The sequence below is a fragment of the Populus nigra genome, chromosome 8 (genome assembly GCF_951802175.1).
Source record: "Populus nigra chromosome 8, ddPopNigr1.1, whole genome shotgun sequence".
Lineage (NCBI taxonomy): Eukaryota > Viridiplantae > Streptophyta > Magnoliopsida > Malpighiales > Salicaceae > Populus > Populus nigra.
In genome coordinates this window covers 4,460,042-4,482,598 of record NC_084859.1, presented here as the reverse complement: position 1 = coordinate 4,482,598, position 22,557 = coordinate 4,460,042, and the positions used below count along the sequence as shown (strand labels likewise).

At 33.9% G+C, this 22,557-nt stretch overlaps 1 protein-coding gene across 6 annotated transcripts; it reads right to left on the bottom strand.

The window, feature by feature from the left end:
• Window positions 1-259: 259 nt before the first annotated feature.
• On the bottom strand, window positions 260-6,447 carry LOC133702151 (chaperonin CPN60-like 2, mitochondrial). Of its 6 annotated transcripts, none has more exons than XR_009843669.1 (4): window positions 4,104-6,447; window positions 735-815; window positions 606-660; window positions 260-522 (listed from the first exon to the last, which is right to left on the bottom strand). XR_009843669.1 is itself a non-coding variant. In XM_062126391.1 (4 exons), the coding sequence occupies exons 1-4, from the start codon at window positions 6,336-6,338 to the stop codon at window positions 388-390; spliced, it is 300 nt and encodes a 99-aa protein (XP_061982375.1). In that variant the 5' UTR covers window positions 6,339-6,447; the 3' UTR covers window positions 260-387. The 6 variants fall into 6 exon arrangements, 1 of the variants encoding a protein (XP_061982375.1); XR_009843668.1 differs by having other exon boundaries at window positions 735-4,766; window positions 4,971-6,447; XR_009843667.1 differs by having other exon boundaries at window positions 735-5,095; window positions 5,230-6,447.
• Between the last annotated feature and the right edge of the window lie 16,110 nt (window positions 6,448-22,557).

The following is a 22,557-nucleotide window of genomic DNA, read 5'->3' as shown; positions in this document are numbered from 1 at the left end:
ATATTTTCCGTTGACCGTAAAGTGTTTTCCGTTAACCAACTTTTCTAATGGCAAACAAATACGGGAAAGTTTGGAAAGTGGTTTCCCGGAAACGACTTTCCAAAAAACAAACATTGCCTAACATTCAAATTTAGGATACAGTAAGCATGGTCTTACACCATCCATAGTTCCCAATTGCAATATTGAACAACCAGATATATAATGGCAATAAACTCCACTTTCTTGGAAATTCATCGTAGATTTAAAGGAACAATGGCTGTAATCAAAATCCTGGAATTTTAAGATCATTTCATACAAAAACCTGTCAATGCACATCTGAATCGTTTTAATTCCAAAAGAAATTCCCTCAGAATAAAAAATAGTATATGAATTATTTTCATAGTAGACTTAACTATAAAGAAATCTCGAAAAGAGATGAAACAGAAACATTAAACCATCGGGCACCTGCTCACATCTTTCTTCAATCAATTTCTTATCTCCGCAACCATGAAGAACTATTGTATCATCAAGTGACACTGTGACCTGCAATGAATGCTGTCAGCTTAAGTTCGAAGAATCTCAAAACAACACAACATACAGTTTCATCCAAAACTTCTTAGCAGTACCAAGCATTTCAATTTGGACTTGATCAAGGGTTAAACCACGACTTTCACTGATAACCTGTACAGAAAGAAGTTATTCATGCCACAATATTCATATTAGAGTAGAGTACGAGGCAAAGGAAATCATATTACCTCTCCACCAGTTAAAACAGCAAGATCATCCAAATGTGCTTGTCTGTTTTCCACAAAACCAGGAGCTTTAATGGCACAGACCTACAAATAATAATTTCAATCAGTGAGATAGTATATGTAAATTCCAAAAGAGCAATGAATAATTGAATATGACGTCTTGTTACACAAAAGTAGCTGAGTATTACGTGTACAAGATCAAAATAGTCATACCTTACGTAGAGTATATTTCATGTACATATGAAATATAGCATGTAGGACAGTTGCTGTTTAAAAGGCAAAAATTCCCATTTGAAATCAGACCATGTGTTTTAGAGTCCAAATAAAGCTAGAATTAAGCCTGAAACTCCTTTCTATTTGAGGATGTCTGTGTAGGGAACTATTAACTCCTTAATTTTATTGAAGCACCTGAGGATGTCATACTACTGCTTTTGATTTGGCAAGATTCAAATTGCCTCAAGTTTCCCTTTTCGTTTTAGCAAACAACAGGAAAGTTATGTCTTCTCATAATTCAGAAAAAACTAAGCCACAGAATTTAACTCTCTTTCAACATATATCTATAATTCAAGAAGAGCCAAAAGCATAATTTAGCTTTCTATTTATGCATGCAAGCAACAGACAGCTGCACAAATCAATCAGTAACGTTGTAAGTTTTATCAAAACCTTGAAAAGAAAAACAATCGACTCATGGAAGAGATGGGTGAATAGGCCTTGTATCTATTTGTTGAAATTCTTCTCACACTGTTTCTTTTATAGAGAGGGATTTTATATACACGCATCCTATTCTGTTCGTATTGTATAACAAACTGGAAAGAGAGACGTGAAAACTAAAAAGGATTCTTCTAGCTAATTCTGGAGGCTAAATATACAAGTAACAGAAAAAAAAGAATGTACAAAACATGTGTCATCTATCCTCTCGTGCATGTGATGAGAGAGCTGAACGACTAGTCTTCTTTCCTTCTTCATTAACAGAAATATTTATGTCCCGTAATACCCCCACAAGATGGAGAATGTAGGTTAACAATTCCTAGCTTGAGTAAGTGAGATTGCAGAAGAGAAGAGGGAAGTGCCTTCGTAAGGAGGTCAACTCGTTGAAAGTGAGTGGGAACATGCATGGTGACAATGAATCCTTCCAAAATTTTGTCTCTGATGAGATGACAATCCAGCTCAATGTGCTTCGTACGTTCATGTAAAATTAGGTTTGAGGCAATATGGAGTGCAGCATGATTATCACAGTAAAGGGTGGCTGCATGAGGGTGCTCGACATGCAGATCAGTAAGTAGAAACCTAAGCCAAGTGAGCTTAGAGACCATGGCAGCCATGGCTCGGTATTCTGCCTCTGCAGAAGACCGAGATACTATGCTTTGCTTTTTAGATTTCCATGAAATAAAAGACTATCCAAATAAAATATAGTACCCTGTAATTGAGCGACAAGTATTAGGGCATGAAGCCCAATCAGAATCATAATAAGCAATTAACTCTAAGTTTGAAGAAGCGGACAACAATAATCCTTGGCCAGGCGCATACTTGATGCACCGCAAAACTTTGTGAGTAGCTGTCAAATGAGACTATGAAGGTTTATCCATAAACTGACTCAGAACTAACACTAGATAACTAATGTTAGGCCTTGTAATGGTTAGATAAAGTAATTTGCCAATGAGTCTTCGATATGTTGAGGGATCAACCAAACAGTCACCTATATCCTTGCTTAGTCTTGAATTTTGTTCCATAGGAATCTTTACTGGTTTACAACCTAGAATCCCCATGGGTGATCTTGCCATTTCTATTCCAAGGAAAAATCGCAAGACACCTAAGTCCTTGATCTTAAACTTGTCATGCGAACAATCCTTGACTGCAACAATGTTGGTCATGGAATTGCTGGCAAGAATTATGTCATCGACATATACAAAGAGGGTTGTGAAAGAAGTGCTAGTGGACATGGTGAACAAGCTGTACTCAGCTTTCGATTGAGCGAAACCAAAGTTTAACAAGCACAAAGTGAGTTTGGGATACCATTGTCTGTTGGCCTTTTTCAAACCATACAAGCTTTTGAGGAGCTTACACGCCTGTTCAGTTGTTCCTTTATTGTATCCTGGTGGTTTTCTCATGTAAATCTCTTCTTCTAGGTCTCCATGCAGGAAGGCATTATTTACATCAAATTGATGCAAATGCCAATCATGAACAACAACTGATAGAAGGCATCGCACAGTGACCATCTTTGTTACAGGAGAGAGTCTCATGATAATCGATGCCTTCTTGTTGAGTATACCCCTTGGCGACCAATCTGGCCTTCAATCTTTCCACACTGCCATCTGAATTTCTCTTGATTTTGTAGACATACTTACAATCCACAACGTCTTTTCCAGGAGGCAGATCAGTGAGAATCCAAGTCTAATACTGTGTCTGGTATGGAATGGAAAGGTGAATGTTCTTCACTAATGGGAGAGGATGATTTGAAAGGAAAATGTGTTTTATAAAAGAGGACATCCCTAGAAAGAAAAACTACCTTACTACTCAAATCCATCAGCTTATATCCCTCGACTCCAAAAGGGTAACCTAGAAAAATACATTTTCTACCTCTCGGATCAAATTTCCTTCTCCCATTTGATATGATTGTGGCAAAACAAAGACATCCAAAGATTTTCAAATGAGAATAATGTGGTTTAACATTAAAAAGGACTTCATAGGGAGTTCGATTGTTAAGTATAGGGGTAGGTGTTCTGTTTATAAGGTAGACTGCAGTCAAGATACAATCATTCCAAAAAGATAAGAGAAGATTAGATTGGAAAAACAGTGCACGAACGACATTTAAAAAGTGTTGGTATTTTCTCTCAACTATCTCATTTTGTTGGGGTATCTCGACACAGGTTTGTTGGTGAATAATCCTTTTTTCATTGTAAAAATCACTCATCTTGAACTCAATACTATTATCACTACGTATATTTTTTATTTTATAGTTGAACGGTGTCTCTACAAGGTGGTAGAAAGATTCAATGCACTTTCTTGTTTCAGATTTGGTTTGAAGTAAATAAACCCAAGTTGTTCTAGACAAATCATCTACTAAGGTCAAAAATTATCTTGACCCATCATAAGCATTGGTGGAACATGACCCCCAAATATCACAGTGTACCAATTCAAAAATACTAGAAGATTTGTGTGAGCTGATAGGAAAAGAAAGTCTATGCTGTTTGGCAAGAGGACAAATGCAACAAGGAGAAGTTTTATTTATAAGTAAGTTGTCTCTTACAACAAGATCGTCAATCAATTTCATTCGTGAATCAGAAATATGATCGAGGTGACAATGCCAAAGACCATTCACATCCATACTACTTTTAACAGAAATAGCAACTGAAGGAAAATTTGGAGACAAACATGATAGAAGATCGGTCAAGGATGAAGGAGGGACTGCTTTAGGAAGGAGATGATACAAGCCACTTCTCACTTCAACAATTCCAATCGTGGTCCAGGTTGAAAGGTCCTGTATAAAACATGTATCATTTATGAAAACCAAACAACAAGTCAAATTTTCAGTGAGTCTTTTAACAGAGATCAAATTGAAGGAAAATAAAGGAATGCATAAAACATCATTAAGGACAATTTTATCAATAAGTTGAATGTTGCCTAGATGTGTGGCTGATACGAAAGTGTCATTAGGCAAACTTACCCTATAAGATACCTTTGTAATGTCAGAAGTAAAAAAGGAAGGACTACACACCATATGGTCTGTAGCCTCTGAGTCAATGATCCAGGAAACACTATTTAGCTTTAAAAAATCAGCAAAAATGTCACTATAAAACATAATTTTACCAGACATCTTTGGAGGTGTGGCACTGGTTTTAGAATTGGATGAAGTTTGATTTGCTAGAGGGATTGCAGTTAGCAAACTTTTGGGTTGGATAAGGCTCATGAGATGACGATATTGCTCCTTGGTGAAAACCATCTTCTCGTCACTCACCTCCTCCTTATTAAGACTTGTGGACAGAACAACTTGATTGGCAAATGAACTTGCGACTCTTCCCCTGTACAGCTTGTGACCTAGGGGATACCCATGAAGCTTGTAACATTTCTCAACTATGTTACCACTTACATTGCAGTGAGAACACACTAGAGGCTCAACATTTCCAGCCTTATAGCAATTTTCAAGTGTGTCCTTGTGTGACAATGTTGACAGTATGGTTTTTCTTTTGTGGCTTGTGAAATTTCTGTTAATTGTCTTGAAAGGAGTATTAACAAATTTACCAGCCAATGCCATAGATTCACAAGAAAGGGTGTTATTGGTAAGTTGGTGGTGTTGTTCTTGTTGTTGGATCAAGGAGAACACCTTGTTAATGCTGGGAAGGGGCTCAATCAGCATGATTTGATCTCTAGCATTGGTACATAAGAAACTGTATAACATAATCTCTTTGATACTTTTCATTCAACACTTTCAACTAACCACATGTGCATAATGGCATTGGATTATAAACAACCATTTCATCCTAAAGAGTTTTGAGATTACCAAAATATGTACTCACAAAGTCTCTGTCCTGTCGAAGGGTAGCCAAATCTCTTTTAAGCTGGAAGATGCGAGGACCATTCTGTTGGGTAAAGCGATCCTCGAGTTCTGTCCACACCATTTAAGCATCATCCACAAAAGCCAGAGTATGTTTGATATCGATGCTGACTGCATTTTGTATCCAAGAAACCACCATCTCATTGCACCTTTCCCACATTTCAAACAGAGGATCCTCCTTATCCGCCGGCCTAACAATGTTTCCAGAAATGAAGCAAAGTTTGTTCTTCACCCTAAGTGCTCGACGCATTGCCCGTGACCAGGTAATGTAGTTTTCAGTGGTGAGCAGTTCAGTGACGAGAACCAAGGATGTGTGGTCACCATTCTCTATACAATAGGGACTATTTGGATCTGTGAAGTTGAAATAAGGAGAAACGTGTTTGGGGTTTTGAGTATTTGCAGATTGTGAAGTTGGGGATTGTTCTTCCATGATTTGATTGGAAAAGGAAAAATAATTAGCCTAAGCTATGATACCATGTAAGTTTTATCAAAACCTTGAAAAGAAAAACAATCGACTCATGGAAGAGATAGGTGAATAGGCCTCGTATCTATTTGTTGAAATTCTTCTCACACTGTTTCTTTTACAGAGGGGGATTTTATATACACGCATCCTATTCTGTTCATATTGTATAACAAACTGGAAAGAGAAATGTGAAAACTAAAAAGGATTCTTCTAGCTAATTCTGGAGGCTAAATAAACAAGTAACAGAAAAAGAAAAATGTACAAAATGTGTGTCATCTATCCTCTAGTGCATGTGATGAGAGAGCTGAACGACTAGTCTTCTTTCCTTCATTAACAGAAATATTTATGTCCCGTAATAAACATTACACATACAAAAGACATGCATGTGTATGTATTGGTATGTATATAAATAAGTAACTCATGTAGTGTAAGCATGTTCTTATATATTGCTTTGTATCAGAATACCAATACCAATATAATGGACACTTGTGAAATTTTTTTTCCATCCAACACAATTTACCTTATAAGAAACTTCAAAACAAAGTTAATTAATCACCTTAAGTCCAGCTCGATGCTTGTTGAGAATAAGCATGGCTAAGGAATCACTCTCAACATCCTCAGCTACGATAAAAAGTGGTCTGTTTTTCCGTTGAGAGGATATTTAGAAACCAACAGATGAGAAAATGGCAAGCTGAAATTAACTTTCACTTAATGCAGCTAATAAAAATTTAGAAAAATCAAAGAAAACATAAATTACTTTGACTGCCAGCTCTAATACTCTCAGAAGTGAGTTCATGTCTGAAATCTTTTTGTCATAAATGAGGATTAATGGATTTTCAAGTTCCTGCAAAAAATGCAAAGCGTGATTTAATCAAGACATATAAACAAGAGCACTCGTGAACCCAAAACAATGGTGAGTGAGAGATCAAAAACAAAAGGAGGCCATTCATAACTTATATCTAAATAACTTATATCTAAAGGCAGAGTGCCCTTTAAAATATTAAACAGGAAAGAGAAGCCATCAATGAGAGACGACTACTTGATAAAATAAGGTATCTCCAGAAAAAAGCTTTATGGTGGAAATTTCTTGGATTTCAATATGCTAATCTGCTGAGTGGTTTTTGATACTTGCTAAAACACTGATCTGAACTTACACATTTCTGGGTCTTCTTATCAGTAATAAAATAGGGAGAAATATAGCCTCTAGCTAGCTTCATTCCTTCAACAGCTTCCAACTCATTATCCAAAGTATTCCCATCCTGTGAAATTCAAAAATAATAAGAACCTACACTAAAAATTTTATCCAGTGATCATATCATGTCAAAAAGTGGAAGTGCACTCACAGTGACAGTAATCACTCCATGCTTTCCAACTTTCTCCATTGCTCTTGCTATCATTTCTCTAATCTCACGTTCACTATTTCAGAGATAGTGGCAATCTATTCAGATTTGTGGGATACACTGGCTGATAAGCAAAGACAAAACAAGAGTAGTGTACAAAGAGTAGAGTCAAAGATCTTATAAGCATACAAACAATAAGCACAAGAAATAGTTCTAGAAATATGAAAAATATTTCTAATTAAGTAAATAACAACCAAAAAGAGGTCCAAATGATCCAAATTTCAATTAAGGGACTTTATCTGGGACTATAATATGAAAATGTGTCAAGGCAAGTCTATGATCAGAAAGCTACCCTAGCAAACTAGAGAGGTAACTTTCAGCGGTTAGAAAACTATAATGCCTTTCTTTTCACTAGATGTTAGCTAAATCCTTATTGCAAATCAGATTCATTACAATTAGATCCTGGAATATCAAAGCTTCCCCCCAAACATAATATAAGGACAAGAACAGCTTCCATAAGATGCTGTGTACCTGAGTAATTTCTTCTGGTGTGCTTATCATCAATGCTCTCTTTTTCAAGTCTGAAAGGACACCACCAACCGCAATATTGATGCCACTACGCAAATCCATCACATTCACACCAGCAGATACAGACTTGCAGCCTTCGGGGAGTATAGCCTGAGTCAGGACAGTTGCACAGGTTGTACCTACAACATGATACATAACAAACACCCCCAAACCCCCAAATGGGAACTTATTAGATAGAGCTGAAGATTGATCAATGACAAGTTTTTACTTCAAGTACAAACTTAACATAAAGATCTAATGTTTTGTATCCATTGTTATGTATCATGTTGCTTGTTTGGTTATGTACTGACAGGCCACCAAGTATTACTTCTTTTTTTTATTGTTTGGTTTTCAAAATGAATAAAGCAGTTTTGAGGCACAAAAACAATACAAATCTATCCAACTTTTAATCTCAATTCAAATTATGTTAGAAACATAATAATCATGGTGCTTTTGTGTCATGAAGCTGAGAGATCACCATCCCCCGTGGCAGTATTAGTAGCATTTGCGACCTGCTTCACAAGGTCTGCACCAACACTCTTCGCCTTTTCCTTGAACTTGATGCTTTTGGCAACAGTGACTCCATCCTTGGTCACCTTTGGAAGCCCCCGGCTTTTTTCAATAATAACATGGCGACCCTGAATTGATCAAGGAAAGGAGTTGAGATCAGTTATACGGAAGGGTGATGTTAGGAATCCCGTAAGCTATATATTAGGAATGGATAATCTGTAGGTGAATTGAAGCATATTATCAGAGAAGAGGATGGGAAGCCAGGAGACTCTGGAATTATTTCCCTTTCACCATCCTCTTCTCTGATAATATGCTTCAATTCACTGCAATTACTTATGTCAAGGGTTTCCAGCTTTGGCATACTTTGAGTGAGGGACGGTGTGAAGATAAAATATCAATTTGTCGAGAGAATTCAAATCCAGAAGAACAAGACTTTGGAGACTGGCATGCCTGGTGGGCCCCTTCCATATACAATTGATCTCAGGTAATAGGTAACCATGACAGCTGTAACCATTTTCAGTCCATAAGGGAGGAGCTGCATCTGCAAAATCCGGGAAGAAGTTTTGTGGGAGAAAAAGAAGACTTCTATGGTATTCACTTGTTTCTTCAGCCGGTTTGGAGTAGACGTTCAACGTTTCCTATCGCAATCGTGAGAAAGAACTCCTTGATCACTGGAAATTCGGTACTGCTGGGGACTGTAAAATTTGATAGAAGTGCTGACACGTTGAAGAAAGCATCAGCAATATGAGTCCCTTTGGGACTGAACGCTAAGAAAGGAAGGCGGACAAGGTAAGAGCTTCGATGTGATGAACAGAAATGGGATGAACAATGAGATGGTGATGAACAAGGTCCACAGACCTTTGGGACTGAATTCTCCAAAAAATGGGAGCAAAATTGATCGAAATTTACAATGTCAATTCAACTAGTTGTGTATTAAATACTAAGATGAATGCCCATAAATATAGTCAAACTTTTGTTCAGGGCTCCTTGCCTGGAACATTTTTCAAAATTTCCCATTCTCACTCGAAAAGATGAGAAGGAAAAGATCTCTTTATCTAAAGCTGAAACAAAACTGGTATTTGGCCATTAATAAAAAAAAAATTCAAAAAAATATACATAAGTTGCTCACGTCTTTTCTATATTTGTTTTGAAAAATTATTTTTGAAAAATTATTTTTTAAATTTTTTTATCTTTATTTGTCATTGGAAAAGTTGGTCAACGAAAAATATTTTCTAGTCAAAGGAAAATTTAGCTTGGTTTTCAGGAAAGTGTTCTCCTGAAAAATTTGAAAGGAAAACATTTTTTGAAAGTTATGAAAAATTTAGAAATGTCATATTATTTGCTGATTATATCAAATTTGGTCATCAAACTTTTGATTGATATATATATTTTATTTTAAATATTTATTTTTCAATTTCATCTCTTAAAATTTAATTTTTATATTAACTTTGGTCCTTATTTTTATAATTGTTATTTGTTTTACCATTATCATTTTTTTATTGAAATTTTTTATCTATTAAATTTAATCCTCATTCTTTTAATCGTTACTTATTTTATTTGAAATAATTTATGAAATGTTAATTATTATTATTTTAATTTCTTCATTTTTTATTTTTTTTAGATTTAATTTCTATTATTTTGTTATTTATTTTATTTGAGATAATTTATGAAATTATATTTTTTTTCAATTTCATTTTCATTCAACTTTTTAATTTGTAAGATTTGTTCCTCACTATTTTAATAAACTTGAGAAAATAAAACATTAATAAGTTATTTTCCAGCTTATTTTCCATGATATAACCAAACACTGGAAAGTATTTTCCAACTTATTTTCCATTACACTACCAGACATCAGAAAATAATTCACTTTCCTGGAATTCACTTTCTAAAAGGAAACTACTTTACAGCAAACAAACGGGACCTAAATTCAGAATTTAACGAATACAAAGTAATAATTTCATCCGACATCTTTGATCAGCTTGATTCAATCCAAGTTTATCTACGAAACATTATTTTTAAAAAATAATTTTTATTTAATTATATGATAATTAAAATATAAATAAGAAAAAATTTAAAAAATAATGATGAGTAATAAAAAAAAACTTGTTAATATTAAATTTTTTTTTGTTATTCTTTTATTTGAAACAAAATAAAAATTGAATGATATTTAATAAAATAATTTTTAAAATTTATTCTTAGTTAATTTAAAATTTTTAATAAACTAATATCTTTATAATATTTTTAATTAATCATTTTTTAAAAAAATAAATTTAAATTAAAGAACAAAAAAACAAAAAAAAAAAACAAGCCACACATGCTGACCTATGTAGCCTAGCATGCCTAGCCCTCTAAATATGGCCTAAGCCCACGCTTCTAGCCTTTGGTATGGGTTTTTTTTTATGAGCGAATGACATGCTTTTTTTTTGTTTCCTTTTTTTTAAAGAAAGCAATGGATCACCTGCAATAGTAGACAACTCGTCGTTCACTTAGGATTATCTTCATCTTCCTAATCACGTGCATGAGATAAAGGGTCAGAAAGCTCAACATGTTGCTCTAAACCTATAATGTGTTGGACACCAAGCATGTGGGGTGAGAAATCAGGTAGTTTAGTAGGACTAATATCATGAAACTCTTCTAAGACCGTACTTATCTCTTTAGACGATTCTATTGAAGAGTTCCCTAAAACTTTCTCTACCATTAAAATAGACATATCAGGCTCTTTCTTAACCTCATTCTCAAGCTCATGTAAACTCATTATGTTAAGTCCCTCTTCTTAGACATCCTCATTATCTAGATCACTAAAATCCTCAACATTAGGCTCATACACTTCAACACTACAATATTTCTCTTCACTTGTATCCTTATATTTTTGAATGACTAAGGGTTTAGAGGTGCAATCTAATAAGATATGACCAAAACCTAAACAATTAGTACACTTAACCCTTGAACTCACCTTAGACACTTCATTGACAACTCGTTTGCTCTTATCTTTCTTATAAAGTTGGGCACTACTAGGATTAGGTCTTTGGGGTGGAGCACCTAACAAAGAATCACTACTTCTGAATTGGGACCTAATAGGAATATTTAAGAGTCCTGATAATTCATCCACTGATTTTTCATGACCAACTAATAGTCTTGAACTAAGGTACAAGTTTGGTCAAGGGTAGATACACCTTGAAATACAACTTCTCTTTTAAGATCATCATTCAAGCCTTTACAAAATCTACGCAAAGGCATGGTTTCATTCTCTCTTATGGCACATCTCATCATGTAATCGTTAAACTGTATTATATACTCATTGATGGACTTATTCCCTTATCGTAGATTATTCCATTGGTCTAAGAGTTTATTCCTATAAGACTAGGGTAGGTACTTCTCCTAAAGTTTTTGTTTCATTTTGATCCAATCAGTTATAGGAGGTTTACCTCTCATCTCTAAACAATCATCAACATCTCTCCAATAAATTTTGGCTTCACCAATGAGTATCATCTTAGCAAATCTAAATTTTCTATTATCAGACAAGTTATGTCACTCAAAGAATCAATACATATCACGAATTTACATATCAAATATCCAAGGATCGTGACGATTATTAAAAGTGGGAGCTTCTATTTTGTTAGAACTCATGACACAAAAGCATGCAACACTCACTTCGAAATGAAATTGAGATAACAAATGGTTCTTGCAAGTGAAGTCACAATACAAAAATAAAGTTAATCTCATTTATTTTTTATGTGAAGATTAATCAAGAACAAATTATGCTAGGAAAATTATAAGCATGCAATGCTAAACCTTTTAAGTGTAAATAATTAATCAAATAATGATCACAACTTTTCAATAATTTCAGCAAGCTCAACAACTAGTTGCTAAATTTCAATGAAGAAAGAGTTGATAAGCAAGAGTTAACAGATAAAAATATTAAATGAGATTTTTTTTTAAGATCAAACCGAATCTAGGATTAGGGTTGAGCATAAACATGTAAATCGTTTAATTGTAAAAACAATTAAAAACCCTGGCTCTAATACCAAATTTGATGAGACAACAAACAAAATACTTGAAGCATAAAAAGAAATAAGCTATAGAGAAAGAAGAAAGCAAAGGAAGAGAAAAATGAGGATTTGAGATATGCAAAATCTGCAATATTTTAATTAATCATCAAATACTCCTTAGCATTTAGAAAAGTAAGATATAAATACTAAAACCCTAACTAGAACAAGCGATTGGACTTATAGCCCACTAAATAAAATACTCAACAATAATTAAATCAAACCCAACAACTATACCCTAATTAATAAACCTCAACTAAAAATTCATATTAATTAAACTAAAACATAAGTTAAAGCTCAATCTCTCAATGGTTTGGGCTATCCTCCATCATCTATGATCATACGCATGCGTAAACAATATTTCGGGTTCGGTGTCCCCACCAAGAAGCTATTAATGAGAGATGACTACTTGATAAAATAAGATATCCTCCAGAAAAAAGCTTTATGTTGGAAATTTCTTTGATATCTGATGGGGACATCGAACCGGAAACATTGTTTACACACGCATATGATCATAGACGATAGAGAATAGCCCAAACCATTGAGAAATTATGCTTTAGCTTATATTTTTGGGTTTAATTTGTATGAACTTTTAGTTAAGGTTTATTAATTTGGTTTTATTTGTTGGGTTTGATTTAATTATTGTTGGGTATTTTATTTAGTGGGTCATAAGCCCAAACGCTTGTTCTAGTTAGGGTTTTAGTATTTATATCCTACTTTTCTAAATGTTAGACAGTTTTGATGATTAATGAAAAATTTGCAGACTTTACATATCTCTAATCCCCATTGTTCTCTTTCTTTGCTTTCACTTTTCAGCTTTTTTCTCTAAAAGCTTCCTTCTTTTCTTGCTTTAATTCTTATTATTTATTATCCAGCATCAAATTTGGTATCAGAGCATGGCTTTTAATTGTTCTTACAATTAAACGATCCATATGTTTATGTTTAACCTAGATCCGATTTGATCTAAAAAAAACCGTATTGTTCTAAATACAAAAAAAAACTATTCATCATCAACGACAACGATTTCAGCAGCGGCGCCTCAGCCAATCACAGCGGCAGACCCACCACCAAGAAGACCTACACATCAATCCCAACCAGTGATCGACAATTCTACATCAACATCGATCACAGCCAACGATCACAACCAAGACACAAGTACACATCGATTTACTGCCTTCATCAACCCGCAGCGCCGCAGCCGCAGCAGCTCTTTATCTTCAACAACCCAAATAAGCGTTACAAACCATCTGCAGCAACCACCACTGACTCGCACCCTTCAGTAGCAGCACCAGCCACAACGCCACCATCCACAGTGCCATCGCCTTCAGCAGCGACAACAGATCAACAGGCCCCCGTCCAGCAGCGACACCACAGCCCCTTCCCTCGCACCGCCGAGCCCAAGCGGAATCATGAAGCCCCGTTTCTTGCACCATCGCCATCAGCAGCGACAGCAGATCATAGAAGGAAACAGAAGCTGGCAAAATAATTAACCCTGCCACGTCAACACCACATTAACACGTTGAAGCAGCATCTACGTCATCAACTTATCCTGCCATGTCATATGTCATGCAATCTTTTACTGACACATTAGCAGACTCCACCACATCATCCATTCTTCCACGTCAGCGGCAGCAAGTTCCAGCTCCCTCCATCAAATATAGTTAGTGAATCATTCTAGCTTTCGATTTATTGAATTTTACCTTCTCTGGTTTTGCAATTTTCATTTAAAGTTATCATTAATATTACTTTTATGTCCAAAAGAAAAAATCATTAAAAAAAATCACCTAGCATTTTTAATTGTTAATTTTTGTTCATCAACCTCTTTCATCAGTGATAACTAGTATCTTATTCTATTTGATAATTATGAGTTCTTGCTTGTGACATCATGTTTGATTAATAATTTACACTTAAGAATCTAGCATTACATGCTTACAATTTTATTAGTGTAATTTGTTCTTGATTAATCTCCACATTTAAAAAAAAAGAAAAAAAATTAGCTTTATTTTTGTATTATGATTTTACGTGCAAGAACCATTTATGATCTCAATTTTATTTATAAGTTAGTGTTGCATGCATTTGTGTCATGATCATCTAGTGTTCAAACTTAAGTTTACACTTACTGTAGACTCAACATTTAGTGATACTCTTATGACCATTTAAAGGGAACTGCAAACTTAGGTGATCAACATGTTTAAAAGAATTAAACCCAAAGAGAGTTTTTGAATAAGACACTCAAAGACCAATAAATATCATAAGAATAATAATTATGGACAAGTTCACTCTGAGTGCCACCAATATGACTATCATTTAGATTACTCTAAACACGATGACTTTGATGAGCGAGTCTTGAGTCCTAACAAAATAAAAGCCTCCACTTTTGATGGTCGTCATGACCCTTGGATATTTGATATGTAGATTCGTGATATGGATCGATTCTTTGAGTGGCATAACCTATCTGATAATAGGAAAGTTAGATTTGCTGAGATGAAACTTATTGGTGAAGCCAAAACATATTGAGGAGAAGTTGAAGATTGTTTGGAGATGAGAGGTAAACCTCATATAACTGATTGGATCAAAATGAAACAAAACTTTCAGGAGAAATACCTAACCCAGTCTTATAGGAATAAACTCTTAGACCAATGGAACAATCTAAGACAAGGAAATAAATCTATCAATGAGTATATACACAGTTTAATAATTACATGATGAGATGTGTCATAAGAGAGAATGAAGCCATGACTTTGCATAGATTTTATAAAGGCTTGAAAGATGATCTTAGAAGAGAAATTGTATTTCAAGGTGTATCTACTCTTAACCAAGCTTATACCTTGGTTAAAGACTAAAAGTTAGTCACAAAGAATCAGTGAAAGAATCGTCAGGACTCTTATAGTATCCTTATTAGGTCCCAATTCAGAAGTAGTGATTTTTTATTAGGTGTTCCACCTCCACAGACCTAATCCTAGTAACTCCCAACTTTATAAGAAAAATAAAGGTAAACGAGTTGTTAATGAAGTGTCTAAGGTGAGCTCAATGGTTAAGTGTACTAATTGTCTAGGTTTTGATCATATCTCTTTAGATTATACCTCTAAACTTTTAGTCATCCAAAAATATAAGGATATAGGTAAAGAGGAATATTGTAGTGTTGAAGTGTATGAACCTAATCTTGAGGATTTTAGTGACCTAGATGTCGAGGATGTGCAAGAAGAGGGACTTAACACAATGAGTCCACGTGAGCTTGAGAATGACATTAGGGAAGAGTTTGATATGTCTGCTTTAATGGTAGAGAAAGTTTTAAGGAACTCTTCAGTGGAATCGCCTATAGAGATAAGTATGGTCTTAGAAGAGTCTCATGATATTAGTCATCTTAAACTACCTGATTCCTTACCCCACATGCTTGGTGTCAAGCACATCATAAGTTTAAAACAACATGTTGAGCTTTCTGACCCCTTACCTCATGCACGTGATAAGAAAAATGAAAATAATCCTACTTTACTTGATTGTGTCCATACCATATCTACACATGTTTCAAACAATGCTTGTCTCATTCCACACCCTCAATCATTTAATGTTCGTAGTTACAAACTTGAGAAGCTTATAGAACACCTTCTCATATCTTCTCACGATAGAATGTCTAAGTCAATTGAGTCGTTACTATGTGGAGTTCATAATTTGCATGTTGAGATCATGAAACAAATTCAAACAAGTAATGAACAATACAAATTTCAAGCTGATTTACTTAAGTATCATGATGCATTTAATGTTGGAGATTATTTCATGATACAGATTAGACCTGAACGGTGTCCTTTGGAAACCGATGATAAATTGCAAGTAAGTAGTGTAACGATCATTCAAAGTGTTGCAAATGATTGAATTAAATAATTATGTCATTAAATTGTCATTAAACTTTGATATTAGCTCTACTTTTAACATGAAAGACCTCATTATTTATAAAATATAACATATCCTTAATGCTCCTTTTAATACCCATACCTCATTATCCATATCTTTGGCACAAAAGAAAAACATATTAATGCTACTTTGAATGCACAAGTTGTTTTTACCAGGGATGATGAACTTCAGCAAATCCCAATATATAGGCTCAACGACCAGATTCAGACTATACTTGGATTATCAGAGAGACATCACAACAGCTTGATCCTTATCTTTGAGAGCATTATCAGAGCTGCCTTGACCTATACTCGGCGGGGTCGCGTTCTTCCAACCCCAGGAGAATTGATGGGGACATCAAACCGGAAACATTGTTTATGCACACGTATGATCATAGACGATGGAGGATAGCCCAAACCATTGAGAAATTAGGCTTTAGCTTATGTTTTTGGGTTTAATTTATATGAACTTTTAGTTAAAGTTTATTAATTTGGTTTTATTTGTTGGGTTTGATTTAATTATTGTTGGATATTTTATTTAGTGGGCTATAAGCCCAAACGCTTGTTCTAGTTAGAGTTTTAGTATTTATATCCTACTTTTCTAAATGTTAGACAATTTTGATGATTAATGAAAAATTTACAGACTTTGCATATCTCTAATCCCCATTCTTCTCTTTTTTTGCTTTCACTTCTCAGTTTCTTCTCTCAAAGCTTCTTTCTTTTCTTGCTTTAATTCTTATTATTTATTGTCCCGCATCAATATCAATATGCTAATCTGCTGATTGGTTTTTGATACTTGCTGAAAGACTGATATGAACTTACACATTTCTGGTTCTTCTGATCAGTAATAAAATAGGGAGAAATATAGCCTCTTGCTAGCTTCATTCCTTCCACAACTTCCAACTCATTATCTAAAGTATTCCCATCCTGCCAAATTCAAAAGCAATAAGAACCTACACTAAAAAATTATCCAGTGATCATGTCATGTCAAAAAAAGGAAGTGCACTCACAGTGACAGTAATCACTCCATGCTTTCCAACTTTCCCCATTGCTCTTGCTATCATTTCTCCAATCTCACGTTCACCATTTGCAGAGATAGTGGCAACCTACTCAGATTTGTGGGATACACTGGCTGATAAGCAAAGACAAAACAAGAGTAGTGTACATAGAGTAGAGTCAAAGATCTTATAAGCATACAAACAATGAGCACAAGAAATAGTTCTAGAAATATGAAAAATATTTCTAATTAAGTAAATAACAACCAAAAAGAGGTCCAAATGATCCAAATTTCAATTAAGGGACTTTATCTGGGACTATAATATGAAAATGTGTCAAGGCAAGTCTATGATCAGAAAGCTACCCTAGCAAACTAGAGAGGTAACTTTCAGCGGTTAGAAAACTATAATGCCTTTCTTTTTACTAGATGTTAGCTAAATCCTTATTGCAAATCAGATTCATTACAATTAGATCCTGGAATAGATCAAAGCTTCCCCCCAAACATAATATAAGGACAAGAACAGCTTCCATAAGATGCTGTGTACCTGAGTAATTTCTTCTGGTGTGCTTATCATCAATGCTCTCTTTTTCAAGTCTGAAAGGACACCACCAACCGCAATATTGATGCCACTACGCAAATCCATCACATTCACACCAGCAGATACAGACTTGCAGCCTTCGGCGAGTATAGCCTGAGTCAGGACAGTTGCACACGTTGTACCTACAACATGATACATAACAAACACCCCCAACCCCCAAATGGGAACTTAGTAGATAGAGCTGAAGATTGATCAATGACAAGTTTCTACTTCAAGTAGAAACTTAACATAGAGATCTAATGTTTTGTATCCAGTGTTATTTATCATGTTGCTTGTTTGGTTATGTGAACACCAAGTATTACTTCTTTTTTTGATTGTTTGGTTTTCAAAATGAATAAAGCAGTTTTGAGGCACAAAAACAATACAAATCTATCCAACTTTTAATCTCAATTCAAATTATGTTAAGAAATTCATAATAATAATGGTGCTTTTGTGACATGAAGCTGAGAGATCACCATCCCCCGTGGCAGTATTAGTAGCATTTGCGACCTGCTTCACAAGGTCGGCACCAACACTCTTCGCCTTTTCCTTGAACTTGATGCTTTTGGCAACAGTGACTCCATCCTTGGTCAACTTTGGAAGCCCCCGGCTTTTTTCAATAATAACATGGCGGCCCTGAATTGATCAAGGAAAGGAGTTGAGATCAGTTATATGGAAGGGTGACCAGTATATTTGTTGAGTGTTTTTATCATCATTGCAGGAGCTCAACCTAATACAGTTTTATTTTAGTTTCTTAATTGAATTGATGATGATGATGATAATAATAATAATAATAATAATAATAATAATAATAATAATAATAATAATAATAATAATAATAAAAGCCATGGATACAATAGAGAGAGCCAATTTTCAAATTTCAAGACAAGCACTGGATACCTTATTTTGCAAAAATAAATAAATACAGAAATTCAGTGCAGGCCAGACATGGTAATGGCGCTCATTGTTTCTCACCCGCAAACTAATCCACAGAACTTGAAGAAAGAATAGATAAGAAAAAAAGTGATGGTGTAACTTCAATACCTTTGGTCCCATTGTGACTTTCACGGCTTCTGCAACCTCATTGACACCCTGTAGCATAGCTGCACGAGCCCCAACTCCAAAATTGATATCCTTAGCCACATAACTTCTACTGTATGTGACCCTACTGGATAACTACCCTATTGACAGCATTAACCAATAAGCTTGTCAAGATGAGTAAATGCCCGGATGAACAACCTCAAGCAAGAATCACATAGAACAGCCAAACCACTCAAATCAAAGTGTATTTCATAGGAATGGACCGGCCCAAAAAGACTCAGTTTTGAAATAATCAAACTAACCATGACCCTCCATTTGCTCACAGTGAAGAACATTTGACTCAAAGAGATGCAAGTATCTATCTGGGCTTAGTTAACCCAGGTTCATTTTTCACATATAAATCGAATTTCTCGATCATTTATTGCTTATTAATAAATAAAAAGTCGATATGCCATTGAAGAAAGAGGGAGAGGCCGGTGGTAGTACCTGCTTCTTTGAAGCAGAGGAGCTGTGAAAAGATAGAAAAACAAAAGAAGCACGGTAGAGAATTATTAGCTGCTCCATTCACACATATTTTATATATCAAGAAGTTACGTGACGAAAGAAATCAATACCCAATTGATGAAGCTAATCTTGAAGCAATCCGATACATGGTTGGCGGTTGATTACACACGCAGAGGGGGAGGGGGGGATTGGCCTTTTGGAGGGATTTAGCTTTTGAAATTTTGTAGGGTATCTAGGGTTTAAAGGTAAACTCGATTTCCCACCCTCACTATTGATTGTAAATTTAAATAGGTCCTCAACTATGATGAAACTTTCAATTAAGCCCCCCAACTATTGATTTAAGCAATGTTCCTGTAAGTAAGAGGATCTCATGCTTCTCTTTCTATTCCTCTATTCCTTGTAATGTTGGCACGAAACTTTTTTTCCTTCTCTTTTACTTTATTCTCATGGAGAGTGGTTTTCCTCGTCTCTCCTTTTTTTTATTGATTAAGTATTAGAGATATTCGCACCTGGGTTCGAGCCCTAGCGTGCACGCCTGTCACCCCCACGGTGTCTTACATGCCTACTGGGCTTGCAGGGTGTTCAGTGGGTCTGGGGATTAGTTGTAGTGCGCGTAAGCTGGCCCGGACACCACGGGTTACCAAAAAAATAAAAAGTATTAGAGATATTCAAATTACCTAAATGGTATGGAGAAAATATTGTTAAAGCATTGCACACCCACACGCAAATTACTTGAGCTTTTTTTCTGTTCTTTTACAATTTGTTTAATTTGCTCACCAAACAATTTTATTTTAATTTGATCATTTTTCATTATATTAGTTGGAAATTATGCTTAATGATGTATTTTGATTTAATTTTTATAGGATCAATAAGATGTCAAAATAACATTTTGATATTATGTTGATGCTCGATTTCGTAAAATAAAATTGTTTTTATTGCTTGGAAAAAATTACATTCAAAGACAATAATGCAATGATTTTTTTTTCTTTTAACAATTTTTTGCCTGGAATATTTTGCTAAATACATTTTCAGCCCCTTTATATTTACACATTAATGTTTGTTCCCAAACTTTGTTTTCATCACATTTTGATCCCAATATTTGAAAGGAGAGCGAGAGACTCGCCGAAAAACAAGAAATGAGAGAGAAAGTTTTTGGTTAGTCACATTTTAGCATCTAAAATAGTTGATTTTGCAATCAATGAATTCTATTTGATAAGAGGAGTTCCATTTAGATGTTTTTAACCCTTTATTTGCTAAAAAAAGGATTGCAGTTGAGAAACAAAAAAAAATGGTTTAATTTTGTATTTTTGAACCAATTTAGGAGTGTTTTGAGTTGAAAAAATAGTTTATTTATATTTTAAGAGTGTTTTTAGATGTTTTCATATGAAAATAGATTTAAAAAGGGGTTTTTGAGGTCCAAAACTCAAACCTAACTTTTTGCATCGATTGTGACCAGAAAAGATTGAAGGTGATTGCATGTCGTTTTCCACATTAGATAACCTATTATCCAGTAAAAAAAAATAATAAAAAGAGCAAACAATGTGTCATTTGATCCATAAAAAAAAAAAAAAACCAGGCATGCTTAGCTCTTAGGTAACTAACTATGTTCGTAGGCCTGGCTTGCCAATGACACTTAGCCTCTTTTGTATTTTTTTTAATTTTAATTATTATTTTTTATTTTAATTAATACCCTTTTATATATTTTTCTATTTTGCATTAATTTTTTTATTCACATTTAAATTAATTCCATAACTTGCTAATTTTTTAAATTGATTAGTTCACCTTTAAAATTTTTTTTAATTATTATTTTTTTTATAATGTTTCAAAGAGATTAATGTAATTTATTTTTAATTTCTTTCCTTTTATATTCTAAATAAATAAATTATATTTTCATGATCCATTTATAGAAATAAAGTTTTTTGTTCTAGTTTTAAAAATACATAAAAATTAAAAGAAAATATTGGAGTTAAATATTTGTATACTTATCTGTCTTTTGCTTTAATAAAAAAGATTAGCTTTTCATTTTAGTATTTAATTGGCATTGAAACCTTTTTCTCATATTATCGATTCATATATTTTGAAATTTATTTATTATCTGCAAACAACATCTTTATATTTCTCAATTTAAAAAAAAAAGCATATACAATAAAACACATCCACAATATTGGCACATTCTTAGGATCCTAGCCATAATATAGTATTAACAATTCTTTTTAGTATTTATCAGTATATATGGTTCTCAATTTATTTTATTAAATGTATGCATAAACTTTCTGATTCACAATTAATTTTTTTTTCTTAATGTTAAAAAAGGCATTGACAACACTTACACATTTATTTTCTACATTAAAAAAATTGGTTAAACTCTACGACCCGCAACGGAACATGGATCAAATGACTATATAACAAATACATTAAAAGAACCAGAGTTTTTCCTCAACCATTTCATTGTTCATATGAATAGTGAAGTATCACCATTTTTTATTTTTCATGTTTTTTTTAATTTCACACTAAATTTTTTTTATTTGATTTTTTTGTGGCCTAATTGTATGAGATAAAATTTCAAATTATAGTAGAAAGATAAAATTTAAAGTGAGAGGACCACATTGTAAAACATAGAGAAAATTCATGACCAATATCAAAGTTTTTAGAATTTTCATTTTTATCCATAAGTTTATTTTGTTTATTTTTCAATCCTTCAGTTTAAGAGAAAGAAAAAAACTTGCTGGAAATAGCAAATGAGAGAAAAAGCTTTGGGTGGCCACATTAAAATCACCAAAAAAAGGATCTTTGTATTAATGAGTTTGTCTTCTTGAGAGGAGCTCAATAAAAGTGATTTTTTGTCTAAACATGACGAGGAAAGTAATTGAGTTTTGCTTGGTTTCTTTTGATTAAGTTGTTTTTCATTTTTTTTAGAATGATTTCTAGGTATTTTATGGTTGTTAAGTGGTTTTTAAGGGTTAGATAATGTTTTAGAATTGTTTTTGGGTAAAAACAAAATGAAATTAGGTTTTTCAGGTCCAAAAACATGGATTTCGATGACCGAAAAAGGTCAAGTGATAAAAATATATGATGACACTTCGACTTTAAAGGTATTAAGGATGTATAAAGGTAAAAAAGAGTTTTGTCTATATGTTGATGCTGATCCAGGTGTTAATCTTGTAATGATAAAAATATTGATGTGTTATTCAGGTAATCCTAAAGATGACAGGCCACCTGGAACCAAATATTTTACTGCCTAAGATCCTGAAGTTGAAAAGGCGGTATCGTATTTTGATGATATTAGTCCTGATGGGGATGAAATGGGTTTTAAGATGGATGCTGATGTTGGTGGTGGTGATA